The following is a 25,347-nucleotide window of genomic DNA, read 5'->3' on the forward strand; positions in this document are numbered from 1 at the left end:
GAACCAGTCACAGAGTTTCTTAATTCAAATGATATTCAAATAATTGCAAGTTTTCAAATGTGATTCATTGCTCGTCATCATTAAAGTAACATAAATTTATTCAAATGTTCTTATAAAAACTTGAAAAAAGTGGAAAAAACAAGTTCAAACAGAATGCCTCAAATAATGAAATGATCTTCCTCACTTAGATGCCCCCAAGTTGTTGAAGTCGATCCAGGTTCTGGTTACGCATCTTCTGTACGACTCTTTTAAATACGTATCAGTTCTCAATTGTGTGCCCTGAAACACCGCCGTGATATTCACAATGCGCATTCTCATCATACCACTTGGGGTATGAGGGCTTCATGGGTTCCATCGGGTATGGTGACACTACATGGGTGCCAAGAAGTTGATGGTAAAGCTCTTTATAGGTCATGGGAATAGGGTCAAAATGTTCTCTTTACCTCCTTGGTTCTCTGGAATCTTGTTTAGAAGTACCTGACGGTACAACTGCAGTTGATTTCAGTTTGGAGATCGTAACACCTTTACTGGCATGGTTGATGTTGTTAATCTCTTAATCTCACTCTCGCATAGGAGGTTTCCTACTGGCCTCCCCATCATTAATTTTGTCTTACTTTATGACCGACTCAATCATTTCTCTGGCCATAACCAAGTCTGAAAAGCTTCCTGATGTGATCGCAACCAGGTGCCCGAAGCATGGATCCTTCAGGGTCTGTACGAAGAGCTTTCGGGTTTCATTTTCATCCAACGTTGGATGAACTTGCACAGCCAAATCCCTCCATTTTTATGTGTGTTGTCTGAAATTCTCGTTATGCTTCTTTTCCATGCTTTGTAGCATAACTCGATCTGGCCTTATGTCATTGATATGCTTGTATTGTTCCAGAAATGACTTGGCCAGGTCCTTCAAGGTCTTGATATTTGATCAGCTTAACTGGTTGTACAACTGAATGGCTGAGCCCGACAGACTCTCCTAGAAGCAGTGGATCAGGAGTTGGTCATTTCCTCCATATCCTGTCATCTTTCGGCAGAACATGTTGATATGAGTGGATGGACAACTATTCCCGTCAAACTTCTCGAATTCTAGGGACTTAAATTTCGGAGGAAGAACCAAGTCTAGGACTAGACTGAGTTCCGTGACATCGATTTCATGGTAGTCATGGTCTCACTTAACTACCTTCATTTGTTCCTCCAATTGTTTGATTTTTTTCCTTCATCTTCCTCGCTTTGTCCTCTTCTTCCAAATCAGGTACATGGTAATAACCCGGATTGTTCTTAGGGTTAAATACAGAGGACGAGGGCTTTACTTTTGCAGCAGATGAGTCCCCTCGAAGTTCTGGTAAGATTTCAGGTGAGAAAACCACTTGCGGGGTAGGTTGTATGGTTACCCCTTCCGGTGAACCTGCCCCATGCGCACTGGTCTGTTGTAGGCCAACTAACTTGGCAACGATCTGATCAACCAAGGACTCTTGGTTCTTTGTGATTGTTTCCAGAGTATTTTGACTGCTCTGGTTTATCTTGTCTTCTAGCTCTTTCTTCAATTTGGACATGTTCTCCTCGATTTTCTCGATTCTTGCATTCATCTTCTTCTTTTTCAGGCGAGTTTTATGCGGATGGGGTGTGTCCAATGCTTGAGGTGGTACATCCAGTATGTGTTCCCTTTTGATGAGACATGTATATGTTAGTTAATGTGAATGCAAAGAAAATAACAAAATGCCAAATGTCTAAATGCATTATGCATGATGCATGAAATGTCTGTGGCATTGATCCAAAAATGTGCCTGTTATTCTGAATAACCCTTATTGGTGACAAAAGTGTTACGTCTGAAGAGACAGAAGACTTTTTGATGGTATAGATCTCGCACAGCTTCTGACAAGTTGATTTGTCTTTCGCCTTTTTTCCCCGGTTGAATATCCTGTCGAACCATTTTGGTTCCTTTGGCTAAACTTGTCCAGGTGACAAGCTGTTTGCCCCAAAAAAGGTCTCGAATGACTGCATCTCTGGCTTTCACTCTATGTCGAGCTTGTTCCAAACGAAAGTGTCATCGGAGCCCTCCATCCGAAGTTTATCGACTTGTTTCTAGAATTTATCAATAATGGTCTCCAGCTTAGCTAGGGTTTCGCCATCTTGTTCTCACAGTTTTTGAAAGGACTCTCCGGGTCAGTAACATTTTCCTCATCTTGCCCCTGCAACCTTTGCCTCTGAGTATTATTTGACCACGGTTGGGCTTCTGAGCTTTTTATCTCTTTGTATTATAACCCCTTTGTCCATTAATGTAGATTATTCATGTTTAAAAAACACATTTTTGGTGGATCAACACCTCTTTTAAATGATGCAAATGATGAAAACAAAATAAAGGAAAACAAAAAATAAAAAGAGTTATTGAGGTAAATCAAAACAATAATAAAAATGAAAAATCCTACCCCACATGATATCTACCCCACATGCTTTAATTCCTACCCGGACATGATCTCTATCCCGCATGCTAATTTGAAACAAATCCTAACCGCATATTTGTCTAGTTCACATGCTTTTAACAGAAAATAAAACAGGAAACAAAGCAGTCTAGGGTTTGGAAAGAGGTCTTGAGGTGGGCTTTAATTCCCTGTACTCTCCCGGTTTAGGTTCTAAAAAGGTACTCGAGTTCTCCTTGCTGGTGCCCCCTTGGGCTTGCCAAACCCTTAGTCCTAAGCCCATTACAAGCTTGTGTGGACTAAGTTAAACTCGAGAGGAAACATTCCCTTATGCCCGCACGGTGAATAAATTCACACGAAGACATAAGGTATATGAATCCCGAAGGCTACTTGCTAGGCCCGCACGGTGAATAAATTCACACGAAGACGTCATTTTTACTCCCACTTAAATAGGGTTCGGAGCTCGGGTATAGAGCTAAAGATGACAATTTTGAAAATTCTGAAATCATTAAAAAACGTTAGTATAATTATTTACTTGAAAAATAATCAAAGATAAATAATTAGAATCGAATAAATAAATTTAAATTTATAATTTTCGCTAAAAAATGTCTAAATGCATTATGCATGATGCATGAAATGTCCGAGACATTGATCCAAAAATGTGCCTGTTATTCTGAATAACCCTTATTGGTGACAAAAGTGTTACGTCTGAAGAGACAGAAAACTTTTTGATGGTATAGATCCTGCACAGCTTCTGACAAGTTGATTTGCCTTCCATCTTTTTTCCCCGGTTGAATATCCTGTCGAACCATTCTGGTTCCTTTGGCTAAACTTGTGCAGGTGACAAGCTGCTTGCCCCAAAAAAGGTCTCGAATTACTGCATCTCCGGCTTTCACTCTATGTCGAGCTTGTTCCAAACGAAAGTGCCATCGGAGCCCTCCATCCGAAGTTTATCGACTTGTTTCTAGAATTTATCAATAATGGTCTCCAGCTTAGCTAGGGTTTCACCATCTTGTTCTCGTAGTTTTTGAAAGGACTCTCCGGGTCAATAACATTTTCCTCGTCTTGCCCCTGCAACCTTTGCCTCTGAGTATTTTTTGGCCACGGTTGGGCTTCTGAGCTTTTTATCTCTTTGTATTATAACCCCTTTGTCCATTAATGTAGATTATTCATGTTTAACAAACACATTTTTGGTGGATCAACACCTCTTTTAAATGATGCAAATTATGAAAACAAAATAAAAGAAAACAAAAATAAAAAGGGTTAGTGAGGTAAATCTAAACAATAATAAAAATGAAAAATCCTACCCCACATGATATCTACCCCACATGCTTTAATTCCTACTCGGACATGATCTCTATCCCGCATGCTAATTTCAAACAAATCTTAACCGCATATTTGTCTAGTTCGCATGCTTTGAACAGAAAATAAAACAGGAAACAAAGCAGTCTAGGGTTTGTAATGAGGTCTTGGGGTGGGCTCTAATTCCCTGTACTCTTCCGGTTTATGTTCTAAAAAGGTACTCGAGTTCTCCTTGATGGTGCCCCTTGGGCTTGCCAAACCCTTAGTCCTAAGCCCATTACAAGCTTGTGTGGACTAAGTTAAACTCGAGAGGAAACATTCCCTTATGCCCGCACGGTGAATAAATTCACACGAAGACATAAGGTATATGAATCCCGAAGGCTACTTGCTAGGCCCGCACGGTGAATAAATTCACACGAAGGTGTCATTTTCACCCCTACTTAAATAGGGTTCGGAGCTCGGGTATAGAGCTAAAGATGACAATTTTGAAAATTCTGAAATCATTAAAAAACGTTAGTACAACTATTTACTTGTAAAAAAAATCAAAGATAAATAATTAGAATCGAATAAATAAATTTAAATTTATAACTTTCGCTAAAAAAGACAACCGAAAATTAATTTCGGCCTGACTCACTTACCTGTCCCCAGCAGAGTCGCCAAGCTGTCGTGACCGTCTTTCGGTTGAGCCCCGGAATTGGGCTTCGACTTGGATTAAATGGTTAGAGTCACCACCGACCATTTTAAAACAACTTTAGGTAGGTCGGACACCATCATACCTGATATGCGTTGTACCATAAACGTGTCGGGTTTAGGAGTCAATTACGGTCAATGAAGGATTAGTACCCTTGAACCGCCTTTTCGGTACCAATTAATTTTCCGGTTGTCCTTAATTGTGAAAATTAAAAAATTGAAATTTAAAAACCCGAGCTGAATTGCTTACCTTTGATCAGTTGAAAAAAAGTTTAAAATGTTAGAGAAAATAAATAAATAAATAAATAAATAAATACTAATAAATCAAATGAAAGAAAATTAAAATTTAAAAAAATATAAAATAAATAAATAAACAAAGAGAGACAAAGAGAAACAAATCAAATGAAAACTAAGATAAAAAATAAATAATGAAAAAAAATAAAATAATAAAAAATAAATTTTTTAAATAAACCAAAGAGTATAAGATAACATAAAATAAAAATTTAATAAGAAGTAAATAATAATAATAATAAATATATATATAAATAATAAAAAAAACATAAAATAAGAAAGATGTAATAAATAAATAGAAAATATATTTGTACAAAAGAAATCAAAGAAATATAATAAAAACTAAAATAATAAATCAAATTAAAAAGAAAACAAATATATTTATATATATATGAATCAAAGAAAAAAGATATTAAATTAAAATAATAATAACAAAATAATAAAAAAATGAAATATGAAAAAACAATAATATAATAATAATAGCAATAAGATATGTAGAAGTGACTAAATTGAAATAAAATAATAATAGAGGGTTGAATTTAAAGAAGAGAAAATTGATTTGGGGCCAGATATAAACATGTAAAACAAAGGGGACCAAAATACAGTTTACCCATAAATTAGTGACCAGAATTTAAATAGATGCCTAAAGTTTTAGGAATTATGGATAATTAACCCATGACTTGATGACTTAAATGCAAAACACGCTAAAGGTATGAGGACCTTTTGCGTGATTTGCCAAAAATTAAAATAGGAAAACTCATCCCTTCCCCAATTCCAATATGCTCGCAACCTCATACCCATTCACTCTTCTCCTCCATTGGCTCATCATCCAAATGCAGTTGGCTCCCTACGAACCGAAGCAGCCTTCATCACCTCAGTTGAGAACCCAAACAACGAAGCCACAACAAGGTAATACCCAACATTTATTTATTTATTATTTCTTAAGCCTATAACTTGCGTGAACTTAAGAACAAAATTTCCGTTACACTAAGGATTTAACAAATATATAAAGAAAGCGAACGAAAAAGAAAGCTGGAATACCTTTGGTTTTGGTTGAAACAATTTCAGTTCCTTCTTGTTTTTATTGTTGATAAATGTGTTTCGATTGAAAGAAATTTCTCTCTATTTTTCGCTTCCCCCTTCTTTACATATTGATTTTACACTTATTTATAGCAAAAATGAAAGCCTATTCCGTGCGGTTTTAAATTTCTAATGAGATTAAAACCCTTTTCTTTGTCTTTGGTTGAAACAATTTCAGTTCCTTCTTGTTTTTATTATTGATAAATGTGTTTCGATTGAAAGAAATTTCTCTCTATTTTTCGCTTCCCCCTTCTTTACATATTGATTTTATACTTATTTATAGCAAAAATGAAAGTATATTCCGTGCGGTTTTAGAGTTCTAATGAGATTAAAACTCTTTGCTTTGTCTTTGGTCTTCATGTGGTCTGCAAACACCGAGCAAAACAGAGGGCGTTGCCACCGGAATCGGGGCTCTCCAAGAATCGTGCGGGGTTGACTATGTTGAGGGCTTGCAGCGCCAAGAGAGATGCGGGTGAACTAGGGTTTTTCACCTTTGGGTGGTTCGGGTCCTGAACGGGTCGGGCCTGGACCGGTTCAGGTAACTCCACTGGATCCAGGCTTTTGAGTTTGCAGACATTGGGCCTCTAGTTGGTCCTGTAAATGAAGAGAACATGTAATAAATATAGATACATATACATGTATTATACTATAAAATAATATTATAAGTATAAACAGACGAAAATTAGTGTCTACAACCTCATTTGATGGAAAGTTGAAGTCATGGGGGATTCAAATTCCCTTTGAAAACTTGAACCAAACATGGGAAAATGATCGAATTGGATTCCAATTCCCCCTAATTCCAATGGATTCATGCGAACCAAACGTCACCTTATATAATAGTAATAAATTTATACAATTTAAACAATCGTCAAACTTACATAATTTTATTCCTTTCCAGGTTCTGTATTATCTTACAAATTTACTCCCAATATTGCTTTTCATCCGCTTTAGTTGCACTCACCAAGCCTTCGTCGGAGCAGTTAAAATATTCTTAATGGGGCCGTCGGAATCCACAATAAGCGTTCAGAAAAGTCTGACACACTGTTGGAGTTTGTAGTATGCTAACGTGTGCATGGAGTGTAGCCTGCTGAAGGGTGTGTGAGTTGTTAGGGTTGTTAAGAGTAACGTATGGAAAGTTGGTTATGAATGCCGTTAGAGGTTAGAGTTAGTTGTGAGGTTGAAGTCAATAAGATTTCAATATAAGCTAGTGACGTATTTGCAAAAAAAATAAAAACAGTTTATTCAATCTTCATCTTTTCAAATTTCAACACACACCAAACCTGATCGGATTGTGACGTCATCTTCGATGTGAACGCAAACCATTGTCCTCTCCTCTCCCTTTCAAATATTCTATAAGATCTCTTTCGTATCTCATCATGCCATGATATAATTATTCTCTTAAGTCCTGTTACGCTAACGTAAAAGGTCCACCCTTTTCCTATATATAGATCGAATTACTACTGCCTCGGGAATATTCGGCGAGAGATGGAGGGGAAAAAGAGGGAGTCGGAGGTGCAAGACACCATACCGGGAGGATCTTTGAAGAGGGAGAGAGAGGAGGAGACGACCGTGACGGAGGAGGAGGTGGAGGAATTCTTCGCTATCCTTGGCCGAATACACGTGGCGGTAGATTATTTCAAGAAGCGTGACGGCAACTTACGAGACTTGACTGATTTGCGAAAAGGGGAGTCGTTTAGTTTGGGAGGGAACGCCCAGGGAAACGGCGGCGGGAAGAAGGCGAAAAACATGGAGGAGAATGTGGGTTTGGATTTGAATGCTGATCCGGATACGAGTTCAGACCCGGTTTAATCATTCGTCACAGGTTCCCAAGCTACATTGTTATTGTCAGTGTTACCATCTTTTGTTTCTGAAACTGGGAAGATTGCTGGAAGAAGAAAGAAATACAAGAAAATGATAATGCAGAGTGATCTCTATTATACAATTATAGCTCATTAGTGCATTAATGTATTACATATTAACTGATATTAGCAAAATAAAATTCATTGTCAGATGCATCATTTTTCTAAAATTCATGTGGATCCAACAATTTTAAACACGTGATTTCAAAAAATATGTTCTCTTAATTACAAAACAAAATGTTTTGTTATTTATGAACAATCAATTTAGATCTCTATATGGTTGTTGAGGGTATGGTCAAGTTATTGTGTTTTTTATATATATATTTCTTATCTATTTTTTATGACGCTTCTCTTGATACAATTTTTGACCTTATTAATCAGAATAAAAGAAATTAAAGTATGATTCTTCCTTTACCTTTGTTTTTTTTATCTTTACTTACCAATGCAGGTTATGTAGCATGGTGTAGATACATCATCTTCACAACGTGTATTGTCCAACTCGTTATCTTCCTTTTTCTTTATGTCCAATTTTCCCTTCTTTTTCAAACCTTGAGCTTAATTCCCATGGAACACTTAAACCAATTTGGTACGTGTATGTTTAATAGCATTGAAAATCTTCTCGTAGGAAACTTCAATATTCCTAGTAAATGTTCTACGCTTACTTTTTCTTTTCTATTCTACCGACTATATTTGTGCTAACGAAACCTTTTTTTTATATGTAGCAACCATTGTTTGGAAAATCGGACCGGACCGGTCGGTTCAACCGAGAACCGTTGCCTAGTCCGGTTCAATCTAGACCGGTTAAACAGCTACTAGTGAACCGGCCAGAACCGCTGAACCGTTCAAACCGGACCGGCTGAAAACCGGAAAAACCGGGAAAACCGGAAAACCCGCCAATTTTGTTTTTTTTTAAAAAAAAAACCAAACGACGTCGTTTGTTAAACGAGCCAAGTCGAACTCGAGTATTGCTGAGCTCGACTCGAACTTGAAAAATTTAAAAGTAAGTTCAACTCGATTCAAACTCACGAGCTAAAATTATGAAGTTTAACTCGAACTCGAAATATAATATTGAAACTTGAACTCGTAAAGGCTTGAACTCAAAAAAAATTTAGAAGTTCGATTGAAGCCTAAAATTCGAGCTTGATTGAAGTGAAAGAATAATTAACTCAATGCTTACCAAAAGGCTCAATGATTTTGAATGTCAAATTACCTCTATTATTTATAGAAGTTAGTTGAGATGATCTTCTATGTTTCTTAGCCATGTGAGATTGTTTTTAAAAAAAAATTAAACCAAACAATATCATTTTGTTATGATTTTTTAGCCCCAAATTTTTTTAAATTATAATTATATAATTATATTTATTATTTAATATGTTTTACCTTAAAAATTATGTTGTAGTTAATTTGAATCATTTTGTTTCACTTGATTTTATGGTTTTTAACTTATATATATGTTATGACTTGCTTTGAAAATGAATTGTGATATAAAAAATTATTTTTTATTAAATATTTTTGATATTTTTATTTAATTTTTTAAGTAATTATGACGTCGTCCGATTCTTCCGATCGGTTCAACCGGTTGAACCAGTGAATCGATAGCATGACCGATTCGCTAATCGGTCTGGTTCTGAAAACTATAGTAGCAACGCTTTACACTTTGGCATCTATTCTACCGCTTTAAAGTCGTACTCTCAATTTCAAAAGTCCATAACTTTAAAAACGTGATTGTTTTCTCAAACATTTAAATATATTAAACCTGGTATTAAGAGACGGAATCAGAATCAGATATTAATAGGGGTCGAAATATTAGATTATTTAAGAAAAATAAAATGAGTTATTAAGTATTAATACTCAAAATTCAACACGAATCAATCGACCTTAATGATTAAGGAATTGTTGTCATCGTTGAAGTCACGAGTTTGAGCATTGTATATGAAAGGAAATTAACGTTCATTGTCAGATGGTTGAGAGTCTTTGTACAAATAGTTCATTGTGTTCACCCCATATTTATTTATATATATATATATATATATATATATATATATATAAAAACTGAAAATTCACAAGACAACATCTAATTTGTCTAATATTTAAACTTACAATGATTTAAATTGTTGTTGAACTAAATATTTAAGAACATGGGGTTATCATTTTTTAGTTTGACCCCTACTAGATTAAATATTTAATAAATTCTTATACTTTTTAATTTAAATATTTATTTTTACATGAACCTAAATAATATTATACCAAAATTATATCAAATATGCTAAACTTTTAACATGAGGGGCCCAAACACAGCTCCACCCCTACTTGTATCTCTTTTTTATTATTATTATTATGAGTAAGTGAAAGTCTATCTATTCGATGACAATTTTTAATCATTTGACGTTAAACGTTCGTATTCTTAACATTCATAGTATTTAAACCAAAACCTAAAAAATAATTATTTACCACATAAATCACTTTGTTGGTGTAATCTCGTATCTCTTCTATAATAGTAATAAATTTATACAAATTAAACAACCGTCAAACCATAGTTTTATTCCTTTCAAGGTTCTCTATTGTCGTACAAATTTAATCCCAATATTGCTCTTCATCTGCTTTAGTTGCACTCACCAAGCTTTCGTCGGAGCAGTTAAAGTCTTCTTAATGGGGCTGTCGGAATCCACAATCAGCGTTCAGAAAAGTCTGACACACCAAACCTTATCGGATTGTGACGTCATCTTCGATGTGAATGCAAACCATTGTCCTCTCCTCTCCCTTTCAAATATTCTATAAGATCTCTTGCGTATCTCATCATGCCATGATATAATTATTCTCTTAAGTCCTGTTACGCTAACGTAAAAGGTCCACCCTTTTCCTATATATAGATCGAATTACTACTCCCTCGGGAATATTCGGCGAGAGATGGAGGGGGAAAAGAGGAAGTCGGAGGGGAAAGACACCGTACCGAGAGAATCTCTGAAGAGGGAGAGAGAGGAGGAGACGACCTTGACGGAGGAGGAGGTGGAGGAATTCTTCGCTATCCTTGGCCGAATACACGTGGCGGTAGATTATTTCAAGAAGCGTGACGGCAACTTACGAGACTTGACGGATTTGCGAAAGGGGGAGTCGTTTAGTTTGGGAGGGAACGCCCAGGGAAACGGCGGCGGGAAGAAGGCGAAAAAAATGGAGGAGAATGTGGGTTTGGATTTGAATGCTGATCAAGATACGAGTTCAGACCCGGTTTATTCATTCGTCACAGGTTCCTAAGCTACATTGTTATCGTCACTATTACCATCTTTTGTTTCTGAAACTGGGAGGATTGCTGGAAGAAGAAAGAAATACAAGAAAATGATAATGAAGAGTGATCTCTATTATACAATTATAGCTCATTAGTGCATTAATGTATTACGTATTAACTGATATTAGCAAAATAAAATTCATTGTCAGATGCATCATTTTTCTAAAATTTATGTGGATCCAACAATTTTAAACACGTGATTTTAAAAAGGTTGGCGACACCGAGGCATTCCCGGTGGAAATCGGACTCCACCAGGGGTCGGCTCTTAGCCCTTACATCTTCGCCTTGATCATGGACGACATCTATTGTGCGACACCAGACGGTGTACCATGGTGTATGCTTTTCGCTGACGACATTGTCTTAGTTGCTGAAACAAAATCTGAGTTGAATAGTAGACTGGCTACCTGGAAGACTGCTTTGGAAGAAAAAGGTTTAAGGATCAATATTGAAAAGACAGAGTATTTATGTTCAAACTTCAATGGGAACCAAAACGATGAAGATGTAGAAGTATGCATAGAAGGACACGTTCTCCCCTCAAAGGATTGTTTCAAGTACCTAGGGTCTATGATACATAAAGATGGGGGTGTAGATGATGACGTTACACACCGTATAAAGGCGGGATGGCTAAAGTGGAGGGCCGCTACTGGAGTTCTGTGTGACAAGAAGGTTCCTCTAAAACTTAAGGGAAAATTTTATAGAATGGCAATAAGACCAGCGCTGTTGTATGGATCAGAATGTTGGGCAACCAAGAAGGATCACGTAAGGAGGATTGAGGCCGCAGAAATGAGAATGCTTCGATGGACATGTGGTAAGACTCTGAGGGATATGACGACAAACTCTGCTATTAGGATGTCCTTGGGGGTGGTGTCTGTTTCCGAAAATTGAGGGAGGGAAGACTACGGTGGTTTGGGCATGTCCTTAGGCGACTACCGTCGGATGCGGTAAGGAGGGTAGAGTCGATTACAGTCGACGGTGCCAGAAGGAAAGGACGACCAAGGCGAAAGTGGGAAGACTGCTTGAGATCTGATTTGAGGGATTTAGCCCTTACCGAAGACATGACCTCTGATAGGAAAATATGGAGGCTAAAGACTAGGGTAGTCGAGTAGTGTGGGTCACATCTATAGGGTGTATCATCTCTGTCTTCTTTTAATGTCTTTGTAGTATTTTCCATGACTTATACTTTTTATACGTTTCTGTTATTGGTATTTATGAAGGATTAGAACTGGGCTTGCTAACGTTGACTTCTGTGTATCATTCTCTTCATGTTTCCTCTTTTAAATTTAGCCGGATCTTATCTTATGTTTATGTCTATATGCAGAGATTCTTTCGCAGGGATAATTATGCAGGGATTAATTCCTGTTACAGACGCACATATGATTTTAATGACTGCATATGAATACTGTTTAGCTATGTATTTATGTATTTATTTATACATGCATTGCATTTTATCTAAATTTTTAATTTTCTGACTGCCGGAGGTCTTCCACGGAAGTTACTCTCAACCTGGCGTTGGGGGTAGCCTACTACCCTACCTCCCCCCTTACCCCATACATATGGGAATTGGGTTTTTGTTGTTGTTGTTGTTGTTGTGATTTTAAAAATATGTTCTCTTAATTATCCATTTTTTTTAATAAACTTAATTAACCACTTTAAGTGTGCGAAAATAGGGAATTTCCATTGCGTCAAAAACTCTCGACGACACTAGTACGGCGCTTTCAAATGGTAAGGAAACTATTTTCTTTTTGGGTAAACTATACATTTAGTACTTAAATTATTATTATTGTTCTGTTTTGATATTCAACTTTTATTTTATAAATAATATGTCTTAAACTATCATCAAGAATTGCTCCAACGACCTTATCGATGGTATAGGTAAGTTTCTTTAATAATTTGATGCTTTATTTTTATTAACTCGCATAAAATACAAGTTCAACAGTGTGCATCCGTTATGACGCATAATCTCGACTAGTTGATTAAAGGATTATATTATGGTTAAGAATAAACTTATGACTGACTTCTTTTCTGAATAGATAATCAAAATTAATAATTGAATATACAAAAACTAAATTTGTGACACGTGATTTTATAATACAAAGGGGCGTGTTCATTAATAAAAGAACAATACATATTTCTTGATTCACGCACGGTAACACTTAATTAAAGAATAGTGATATCATTTGTTAATCTAAGGACATAAATGCTCATGTAAAGACATGTGTAAGCCGATGAGTTTATTTTCGGTAATAATATATTTTCCTCACGAAAGATGCAAGATTAACTGTTTGCATCCGTTACGTCTCACGATCTCGACTAGTTATTTAAAGATCATATTATGACTAAGAATTTACTTATAATTTGTTTATTTTCTAAACATATCATTAAGATTAAGGATAATTTGATTGGAAAACGCCTCTTTTAAATATTGCACGAATCAATAATAGAGTATGCTAAAGCCAAATGATCTGTAACATATCAGAGTACAAAGGTGTATGTTCATAAATAAAAGGAATTAATACCGGCGGTGGGTGGTAGCTTCCTAAATAAACATTGGAGGTTTTGGTTTCAGTAGGCAGACTAATATTATGGCACATTGATGGGCCTTTTGTGGGAAACAATGACTGTGGGCCTATGTGACTTGGTATATTATTGAGGGGCCCAAATAAAACAAAACCTGTTCCTAATCCTTAAAAATAAAAGTTATGCACTTCTAACTAAATGATCTTCTATTTCGTTAATAATTTTCACATTGAAATTTTATTTGTATTAATTTCATACGAAAAAACTTCATATTGTTAGTATAAATGTATTCACTTTAAAATATATTTTTAGAGTCGTCTCTGCCGTTCTCGAATTCACATATGCTTGGAATATGAGGTTTAAATTGAAATCACGAACGCATGATATTTTCCAAAAAAAAAAAAAAGGTTTATTAGCTATCTATAGACTATAGGGATAATGCCTCAGGTATTATTTGTTTGAGAATAATAAAATTAATATTGAATAATTAAATACATTTATTTATAGTAAATTTGGGATTAATACAAAAATTACCAACGAAGAAATTAATTAAGATAACATGGTTGATATATTCATAAATTAAATTATAAAAACTAAGTATCAAAATGATAATAATATAACACTTGAGATCAAAATATTTTTCGAAATAAATATGCATGAACGATAATAAAAGGCCTGCTTTAAAGGTTTAAATCATATATCGGTTATATTCTTTTTTAAAAAAATCATATCGGGCAATAGTTTTCTTTTTCCCCGAGCACAGGTTTACCTACTATTCTTCAAATATTGAAAATTTATGAGTTGGAAGATAAGGATAACATTAATTCAACACCTACCAAAAATTTCAAAATAAATATTTTAATACTTTTTTGGGTAATATTGTAAGAGTAAAAATATATTTGGTATTGTAATATTTTGTAAATTGTAAGTTGGAATGTTTAAATTCATAATATGAACTCATTAATTTCTTATAGTAGTAAAATATAATGTTATATTTTTTTCTAAATGTTTTGAGTTTGGACTACTGTATTTGTAGGATCAACAGGGACACACGCAAGTTCATATGTTAGGAGGTGAACTCCTAAAATTTTAGGGGAACAAACTTACAAATTTCTAAGGGGACGAAAATATATTATCGATTGAAAATATCTAAAATATATACAAATTTAAAATACATTATCAATAAAGTTAAACAACTATATTATTTATGACATTTTTTATGCCAATACATGCATATGTGTGATTTGCATTACCTACTTACCTACTCGGTGAATTGGAAGATAAAGGATACATTGAACACTTTTACCAATATCTTTTGTAGTTGGTATTTCTTTCAATACTTTATTATAATATTTTTTTTATATCTTTTATCATCTATAAACCAAGATATATTAAACGCTTAAGTTTGTTTAATTCTATATTTTCATATATATTTATAATAATAATAATATTATTAATTGAACTTAACTCTATCATCTATAATATAACTTTTCGAATATTACTATAACGGGATATTACATGTAACTCAATTATTAATAAGTTTATAAATGAGTAATTGAATTTTAAAAAATCATAACCAAATCACTTAATTAATCGATTGTAATGATTAGGTCATTATACCATTAAATTACGAACAAAAACATATTGTATGATATTTTAATCATGATTTATCAAAGAATTTCAAAAAGTTAAAAATCGGTTACTCAATTAATATATTGCAATAATCAAGTCATGTGCAAAATAAAAAATATTGATTCTATAGTGGTCGGTGAATCCAAAATTTCATCTTGATCTCCTCGTGGAGTATATCATAGTAGATTCTAAAAAAATATCTCAGAATCCATAACACCACTCCCAAAAAACGTTCAAAATTCTTGAATTATGATTTACATTGTCCACTGTGAGATGGACTTCATAGAGATATGTTATTCTTTTGACCAACAAAAACCCTCCATTGTTTCGATAGTTGAATGGAGCCTCCAATCTTTAAGAAGCCCAAAACCCAAAGCATCAATTTATAACAAAATTAATTGAGTGACTATATTGTAATTTTTTGAAATATAATAACTCATCCGTAACCTCACTAATAACGGAGTAGCATTTGGTGTGATAATTTAATTGAAAATATTTCCAACAACACTAATTTGTAACAAAAGATTGTTATGAGTGATTAATTGAGTGGCTCAATTGTGAGTTTTTAAAATACGGTGACATATTTATAAAATTAATAATAATATAGTGAATTGTGGTATAATTACCTATTATCTAACGTCAGCTATCGGCAATTTGACAATTTTTGGTGTAGTTTTACCATTGCATTAACATATATATAGTACTATAATTCCTAAAGGGATTATACAGCAATTTGACAATTTTGGGTGTAACCTAAGCAGAAGTCGGAAGATATACATTAAAACCTCTATAAATTAATAAGGTCGAGATCATGTAATTTTGTTAATTTAAAGAGATATTAAATAATTATTAATTTAAAGTTTTTTTTCTTGATTTAACGAACCTATATTATTCTTTACGAATAAAACACATATATTGTATTAACTAATTGAATGATGTTTATGCAGTATCACACTATCACTTGTTGAAACTTAATGCAAGTTCATATTCTACTAGGTTGTTCTAGATATGTTAGCAATTTTATAGAGTATTAACTTATATTGAAGGGACCATAAATTTATATAGAGTTTTTCAGAAAATTATTATCTTATTAATTTAGACCATGGACCCATTGCCCAAGTCGAGACCTAAAAAAATATTATTTACTTTATAATCATTAATATACGAATCATTAGAGAATTAATTCGGTCATTCTTCTAATTAAAATTTTTATTTATGATATTAAATTTTTTGAAATTCAACGCATTATCCCATTTGTAATAATTTTTAGAATAAAATATTACTAAAACTTGTTGAAGCCAAAATGAAATGCCCGTCCCAGTTGGTAGAGTACAAGACTCTTAATCTTGTGGTCGTGGGATCGTGTCCCACGGAGGGCATTTCATAATTCGGAGGTCTCCACGGAAGTTGCTCTCAACTTGACGTTTGGGGCATCCTACTATCATAGCTCCCCTTTATCCCATTACATATGTGAAAAAAATGGTCAGCTAATTTTTTTTTGTTGAAGACAAAAAGGAAACCCTAAAATACTGATTTATTCCAAATCGCAAATGTGCCATTACTTTCTGTTTCGTTGATTTGTTTGAAATGATAATGTTCCCTTGGCAACAATAATTATTAATTTAGGTCATCAAGCCGAAACCAAACGTAAAATGAGGTAACCAAATATATTATTAACTATTAATTTAACTTTACCGACAAAGTTGAAGTCACAACTAAACTTTGGCTTAGGACAAAGCTATAAGCTGTCTAACTTTTTGTCTGATTTACAAGTGGCTCAAGATTTGTTGCTCTGTAGTCATGGCTGGCATGCTTATCCTTTGATAAACAAATAAATGTGATTTTTTCAGCTTTTTTAATATTCTGAAATGAATGTAAAATAATATTTATTTAATTATTTTCAATAATTAAAGTGAAAAGATTATATAAAGTGAAAAGAGTTGATCGATATGAAAGATCCAGTTTTATAGGAGAATAACTTCTCTTTTTATTAATATCTACAATCTTTGTTATTATGAATATCACATGTCGACCTGTTGATAAGAGATACGAGTGATGACGAGAGAATATGTAGGAGACTACTTCATTCAACATTGTGATTTGTTTGTAAGTATGTTGATTTCAATTAATAATTCAATTCAAAATTTTCTTAATAAATTGATAATAAACGTACACAAACCTTACATATACGGTTGTTTATTTATTTTTAGTAAACACAATTATTTAAACTTAATATCTCAAAAGATAATAATATTATTATTATCAATAAAATCATTTAACGAATTATATACTCTTTTTCTAATACCCTTTGTTAAAAATATAACAAAAATATTATTTAGCTTAGTAGTTGGATGCAATAGATTCATTCACAATAAAACTTTAAGTTTTGTTCTTATTTTTCTTATCACAAAATAATTTAAATATAATATTTGATCAAAATATAATAAAATCTTCTGCATAACTTAGTATTTTGGACATTGGAATCCTTTTCTAAAGACATCATAAGTCCTCCTTTATTTTTTTATTAATAATATAACATATTTCATTATTTGATTAGATATATTAATTTGTTAAAAAATGCATATACACAGCCAACGAGTATTGGCACAAATGGTTGTGATTCAGGAATTTGAATTTGTAAAATCAAGTTCAAATCTCACCACTGTCACTCTTAGTGGGCAATCTGTAAAATCTTAAATAAATCTCAATTGAATCTTAAGTATGTTATGACCCTGAATTGACTTAAACCTTTTCTGTACAAAAAAAATATACATATACACACGTCACATATGTTGTCAATAATCATTTAATAATTCAATGATCTAAATGATAATTTTTCTTAACAACGATGATTTTAATAAATTCTTTTAACTATTAAAATGAAATAATATTGAAAAAATATCAATAACTATTAATATAGTTTACCCTGAATTTCGATTATTTTGTGGGGGCGTGGACTTGTGGCGGTGGCTGTAGCCACCGGGTGCAATTGATTGCGGGTGTTTGGCCATATGCCTCTTTTTTTCACATTTATTCATTATTATTATTTTTAATTAATCATTGATATTCAATCTATTAATCGATTAATTTAAATTAGGTAGTACAGAAATAAGGACGACCATTCTAATCTAGTTTATTCCATTCGCAAACGTCAGAGTTCGAACCTCTGACATTACTTAAGGAATCTAGTAGCTCATCTCACTACACCATCTGATTGTCGTTTATTCATTACTATTTTTAAGTAATTTTGAATTTCATTAAGATATCTATAGATGAATGTAGAATTTTATGTTATGATAATGAACTTTTTAAATTTTAAGATACAATATTTTATAAAAACAAAAGATATTAATTAAAAATATAAACATTTAAAATATATATTAACTTAAATTTTTTGAGATTGACGACTATTTTTATCCGCCTCTTCGATCCATATATTTTACACGTTTCCTACGGAAAAATAAAAAGAGAAAAGACAAATGGGAGAGAATTAAAACAATTTGTTTGCCTCTGATTTGATTCTTTTTCCACGTTTAAGTCAATACTCCACATTTCATAATTCATACCCTATTGTGTGAACTTAGAATTATTAGATTTTTTTAAATATAAAATATTACCTAATAATTTGAAAATTTTAAATACAAGTCTTGTTATATATTATTTTCATACTTATATATATACATAATTTAATTTTTATTTTGATTTAAATACTTATTATATATGAGTAAGTATATTTGATTAGTTGGTCAAATTGTTTATTTTTATTCTCTCGTATACCTTTAGATTATAGGTTTTAAATCCACTAAGAACATTATTCTTCTTTCTCTTAGAGTTATTCTTCCCTTCCCTCTGCGTCGGACTATAGTTAGATTTAAATTTTGTAAAAATATATATATTAATCTAAATTTTAATATATAAAATTAAATTAAATTACGATCCGAGTTATGAACATCTCTAACAGTAATGTAAACGAGTCACAAACTGATTTTAAATTTACCTAAAATAGGTTTTGCATAAAAAAAGAAAAGAGTGTAGGAAAGAAAGAGGAAGATGGGTAGAAATTGCCTATGAATTTTCTTGATTCAAAATTAAACACTGAAAGGGAAACACAAAGCGATGGGTCCAATTTCAAATCAATACCTTATCTTTGGTAGTTGCTTCTTTTTATTTCCAAGTTAGATGTGATGTGTGAGATACCCATTTCCTTGAAATTTAAGCATATAATAATAATAATACAAATAAAAAAGCAAAAACAAAATGGCAGTCATGTATGCACCCTTTAATCTTCCAAGTCTTCCCACTTGAATATGTCTTTTTTTTAATATATATATAAAAGATAAATATAAAATATTATTTGTTTAAAGGTTGTCAATTGTTTTTGAATTAATTGTTGGTATCCGATTTATTAATCGAATAATATAAATCAGGTACTACAGAGATGATAACGGCTCTTTCAACCTAATTTGTTCGATTCACAAATATGAAGGTTCGAACCCCTGATTTTACTTAAGATAATATAATACATCATCCCATTAGACCAATAAATTTATATCTTTACATATACAATGCTCAAACTTAGATTTCAAAAAAATATTTTAACAAGTGAATTTTTTTCTTCATGAATTTATATATATATTTAAATGTTTCAAAAAAGTCAATGTTTTTAAGTTGTCGTGTTGGGAAAATAAATTCTCCCTCCATAAAGATTTGTTCCCCCTAAATATTGGATTGGAATATTTTTTACGGAAAAAAAATTACTTTATACGCAACATAATAATTTATTTTATTTCTTATATTTAGATTAAATATTAATTTGATTGATATAAAAAATAATTTTTTATATGAATAATTACTTTTTAGTGTGTATATATATATATATAAAGATAGATCGAAGGGAATGAGTGGATAGTCGTCTTTCAAAAATTTTCAAATTAATGTATACCATAAATATTTTATTTGTATTTACAAATAATAATTTATTTTTATCTTTCTTAGAATTTTTTAAGTTTACTTTATTCTAAAATTTTAAAAATTTATTATTCTAATATAAAATCTGTTATCCTTTCTTATATATGTGTATTAGTAAGTTGCACGTTATTGAACCAAGTCCATCCATTATTTCATATGAAATCATGTGACAAGTTCGTACCATTTGAATATGGCACTAAGTTGAGTGCGTACCATTCAATGTGTCTTCATCATTTTTTATCCTCTTTTGCAAAAAGAATAAATCAAAGTTAAAGACGCGTTTACAACACTTTTTTTATATGCATATATATATATATATATATATATATATATATATATATATATATATAAGAAAATTATGGAATTTAATGTATAGGTGTCATGTGTATATGCTGTTGATTTTGCAAATGAATGATTATTGATTTATATTAATTATGAGAAATTGGAAATTTACCAATTGGGTGAAAAACACCAATTTTCTTCTTATTGTGGTTTCTAGTGAATTGAGAGAGTGAGGAGGTGAACTTTTGTTGATCTTCACCGAACCACTTCCTTCCATTAGCAATTTCGGTTCTTTTGGTTGATTGTCAATGTTCAAACAAAATTTTATGTACAAAAAGAATAATATTATTCTTTAAATACACTAGAATACGCACCTTGATATACCTTATTAAAAAATTAGGGGTAAACTACTTCAAATAGCACTCACTTTTAGGCTTGGACTCTTTTATGCAACCAACGTTTTAATTTTGTCAATTTTAACAATAACATTTAAGTTTAACTGTAATTATGTCACTCCGCCGTTAATGACCTAACGACACAATGACATTGCATGTTTGTGCCTTGACGTTGCTGACGTGTCTCCCTCACCAAAACGACGTTTTGGCGTGCCATTGTTTGGTGCTAAAAAAAACCCAAACCTTGTATGTTTGTTTGAGAAAATTTAGTAAAATTATGCATTTGAGGGGCTTTGAAGTCAAAAACATTTAAAACCAAGATCAAGTCTAAACCACTACACCAACTTAGTGTTCTGATTTAATCCGACAAATATAATATATGTAACACGAGTCAGCATTCCAAAAGTTATTTTCTAGAAAACCCATGAAATTATTAAAATTCCCGAAAATACTTTAAATTCTAGAAAATCTCAAACTTTAAATCATAATCCCTAAAAATCATAAAAAATCATAAGATTCATTTTAGGGAGTTTATGATTTTTTATAATCCCTAAATTCATTCTAAAAAATGAATCTTATGATTTTTAAGGATTACTTAGAGTTTATGATTTTTTGGGATTTTTAGAAATTTAGGAGATTTTTTAGATTTTTTTTTAGAATTTAAGGTTTTTTTTAGAATTTTAATAATTTTATGGGTTTTAAAAAAGTAACTTTTAGAATATTGACTTAAGTCATGTATATTATGTTGTAGAATTATATCATAAATTTAAGTTGACATAGTGGTTAAGCCTTAACTTTTGTTTCAAAATATACGGAGTTCAAATCCCCTCAAATGCATAATTTTACTAATTTTTTCCAAACAAAACTAGGTCGTTTTGGGTTTTTTAGCACTAAATACAATCATGACAAAACGATGTCGTTTTGGTGAGGAAGTAGCGTCAGCAACGTTATGACACGGAGATGTCAGGTCATCGTTCCATTAAATCATTAACGACAGAGTGACAGAGTTGCAATTAAACTTAAACGTTAATATTAAAATTGATAAAATTTAAACATTGATGGCATAAACGAGTACAAACCTAAAGGTGAGTAGAATTTGAAGTTGTTTACCCAAAAATTAAATATAAATCCCAAGAAAAGTTGCACTCCAAAAACAACTAATATAAATGAAAGATTTGTAAAAATTGGGTTAATGATGAAAACCTTAAGGGTGCGTTTGGTTCACGGAATATAAGATTACCAGTGGGAATGTAAGATTACCAAGGAATAGCATTACTGGGAATGTTGTATTTTGTGTTTGGTTGGCTTAGCAGGAATGTAAGATTACCGTGTTTGGTTAAAGGAATAAAAGATTATTGGAATGTATATTTGACCAATTGTCCTAATATATTTGTGTAATATTACAAGTTGGAAAATATTTATATATTTTCTTTAAAAAATTAAATTCATAATATTTATATTTTTTACAAAATTAAAATAAAAAAAGTTTAATGAAAGGGTAAAATTTTATTTTAATCCTTGAACTTCATATAAAATTTTAATTATAGATTTTTTTTGTAAATCTAAAATAATTTAAGGATAAATTTGTAATTTAACCTTCGTAAAATTTTTATTATTCGATTACAGAATAAATATATTTTTGAAAAAAAATAAAAATTTAAGGGCATTTTAGTCCAAAACGCCGGTAATCCAACAATACCTAAGGAAAGGGAGGTAATGACATTCCCGGTAATATACCACAAAAAATCCACTATTGGTAATCTTACATTACCGGGAATAGGATTCCCGGGCTAACCAAACGGGGGAATGTGGATTCCATTCCCATGGGAATCCCACATTCCCCCATCCAAACACCCCCTAAATGTGTAAACCAATCACGAGACACGTCTCTATAAATTAAATCCCCATTAACTTTGAGTGCTGTTAAAAAGGATGCCTTGCAAAATAAATCAAAACCTTTATTTTAAATCATGCTTTCTTTTTTCAAAAAAAGATTCGTTCGGTGTTGTAGACATATGAGTAGGGATGAACGTGAGATTGAAACTCATCAATTTCAATCTTATTTGATTTTATAGAGTTACTTTTTGAAAAGATTTAGGTTTAGGTTCGGGTTTAAGATAAAAAAATATTCGACCCGAGTTGATATAAAAAATAATATAATAATATCTTATATATTTAGAGGTAATTATAACAATACTTATTTTTATATTATTTTTTAATTTAACTGTTATTTTATCAAGTAAAATTAAGAATTATATATATAGATATATGTATATATGAGTCGAATAGAGTCGGATATAGATTTTATCTCAAAAGACAAATGGAGTTTTGGATAAGGTGAAATCAGTTAGGGGTGTTCACTTCTTGATGTCAACCGAATTAATCGAGCGGATTGAATTAATTCGGTTAATATGGTCGGTCACTAAATTAGTTCGGTTCGGGGAACAATTAATTTTTCAATATTTGGTTAACAATTAATTCGATTCGAAGTCAGTTAATTAACTGAATTAACTAAAAATATTAAATATTAAATGTATATTAAATACACATCATAATCTAAAATCCATTACAAATTAAGAACCAATCATTAACCACATTAGACCCATTAAATTATCAATATCTAATTAAATTTTAATCCAAATAAAAATTATCTTTATCAAGGGTTTGTTTGTTTCCATAAAATCATTTTCCGGAAAATATTTTCCGTAAAATAAATTATATCTTCTGGAGAAAATATTTTACAGTGTTTGGAAGATGTTGTGCAAACTATTTTTCACAAGTTGATAAATTTTCTATAAACTATTTATTACAAATATGAAATATAAAAAATAATATTATTTATTATAAAAATTTAATATTATTATTTTAAAAATATTAGAATAAGTTATTTAATATTATATATGACCAATATTATTATTAAAATATTATTTCTATAAATTTATAAATAAAATATTAAGATTGGTATATTCTATTAGAATAAAAAATATTATAAATTATATGATATATCTATTAAAATAAAAATATTATATTATATTTTTAAAATTATTAATAAATATATTTTAAGGATTTTTGTTAAAATATTATTATACCATTATATTAATATTAAGTACATATATAATATTATTCACTTTTAATAATTCAATAATATTATTTTTAAGAAATTAATAAAAAAAATATAAATTTTATTAATAATTTATTATATATTATTAAAATAAAAATATAATAGTTTCATATATTATTATAATATAATTGAGTATATTATTGTAATAATATTACTATTATATTATATTATTAAAAATATTAAAAAAAATGTTTTAATATGTTAATAAATAATGTTTTATTAAAATGATACTAAAATATTATATTAATATTAAATACATAAAATAATATTATTTTAAGTATTTATGTTTTGATGTGAAAAGTTCAGAAAATGACTTAAAGAAAATCAAATCTTAAGTTGTTTTTTAGAAAATACAAAGAAAATTTTGTTGACCAATAAAATATCTTACATTGATTAATTTATTTTCCTCCTACCAAAATATAAGAAAATGAGGAAAACGTTTTACGGAAAACGTTTTACATGAAACAAACGGACCCTAAGCTCAAATTAATCTAACTAAAAATTATAAAAATTCCCGAATTAACCGAACAAAATTTAGTTCGGTTAATATTTTCAAAATAAAATTCGGTTAGACTAACGCTTAAAGAATAAAAAATCAATTAATTCGATTAATAAAAATTCGTTTTGGTCTCTGATCAAATTAACTATTTGAACACTCCTGAAATCAGCTAACCTGACCCATATTCATCCATGTATGCGATTAAAATGAAAACAATTAAAAACTTATTTTATTCAAAACTTTAACGAAAATATAATTAAAATATAAAATATTTTCTTTTTAATTATTTTCTGTCGTCGTATCAAAAGATTCAAAACAAATCCTGGAACAATTAAATTCTTTTTTTTTTTCGAGTGTGTTTCAAACAGAATAATTCAACGTTTTCCAATAATTATTCAAAGTTTTGAATATGACATCTATTGACTTTAAATAAAATAAAACGACCAACGCATCAACTGAATTTAATAATTTTGAAAACGACATCATTATATGATTAAATAATATAAATATACATATAATATATCAATTAAAAAAAGATTAAATATGAATATGATTTGAACTCATGAGTTATGATGACAATCGATAGTGGGATTTTTTTAAAATATTTTATTTGAGGTTTTTGGGATTTAATATCAGCTTTTTATATATATATATATATTTGTGAATCTATCACATTCATTTCAGGTGGGGCATCTAGATTTTTGTTTTAAATATTTATTATTACAATTATTTACTAACATTGTTCTTCCTTTAAAAATAATATTAATACTTTAGATTATTAATTCTAACTTTTCTTTTGGGTTGATGTTAATGATAACTTTTTGGAAATAAAAATAAATATTTTAAATAAAAAGAGCAAATTATAAATTTACTCATCGAGTTTTATTTTCTCTCTTATTCTACTCATTGGATTTTAAATTTTATCAATTTACTTACTCAGCTTTATAGATTGAAAATTTTTTGTCACTCTGTTGTTAACCGCTAACGGTTCGGTTACAAATTAATACAATTAACCTA

At 30.9% G+C, this 25,347-nt stretch overlaps 2 protein-coding genes across 2 annotated transcripts; both read left to right on the forward strand.

Annotated features, from left to right (window-relative positions):
* The first annotated feature begins 7,259 nt into the window (after positions 1 to 7,259).
* On the forward strand, positions 7,260 to 7,642 carry LOC120193370 (protein NIM1-INTERACTING 2-like). The gene has a single exon (XM_039195879.1). The coding sequence runs from the start codon at positions 7,260 to 7,262 to the stop codon at positions 7,581 to 7,583; it is 324 nt and encodes a 107-aa protein (XP_039051810.1). The 3' UTR covers positions 7,584 to 7,642.
* A 2,880-nt stretch (positions 7,643 to 10,522) lies between these two features.
* On the forward strand, positions 10,523 to 10,902 carry LOC120193369 (protein NIM1-INTERACTING 2-like). Its single transcript, XM_039195878.1, has one exon. The coding sequence runs from the start codon at positions 10,541 to 10,543 to the stop codon at positions 10,883 to 10,885; it is 345 nt and encodes a 114-aa protein (XP_039051809.1). The 5' UTR covers positions 10,523 to 10,540; the 3' UTR covers positions 10,886 to 10,902.
* The last annotated feature ends 14,445 nt before the right edge of the window (positions 10,903 to 25,347 follow it).

Source organism: Hibiscus syriacus, unplaced genomic scaffold, assembly GCF_006381635.1.
Source record: "Hibiscus syriacus cultivar Baekdansim isolate YM2019G1 unplaced genomic scaffold, ASM638163v2 tig00116995_pilon, whole genome shotgun sequence".
Taxonomy (NCBI): Eukaryota; Viridiplantae; Streptophyta; class Magnoliopsida; order Malvales; family Malvaceae; genus Hibiscus; species Hibiscus syriacus.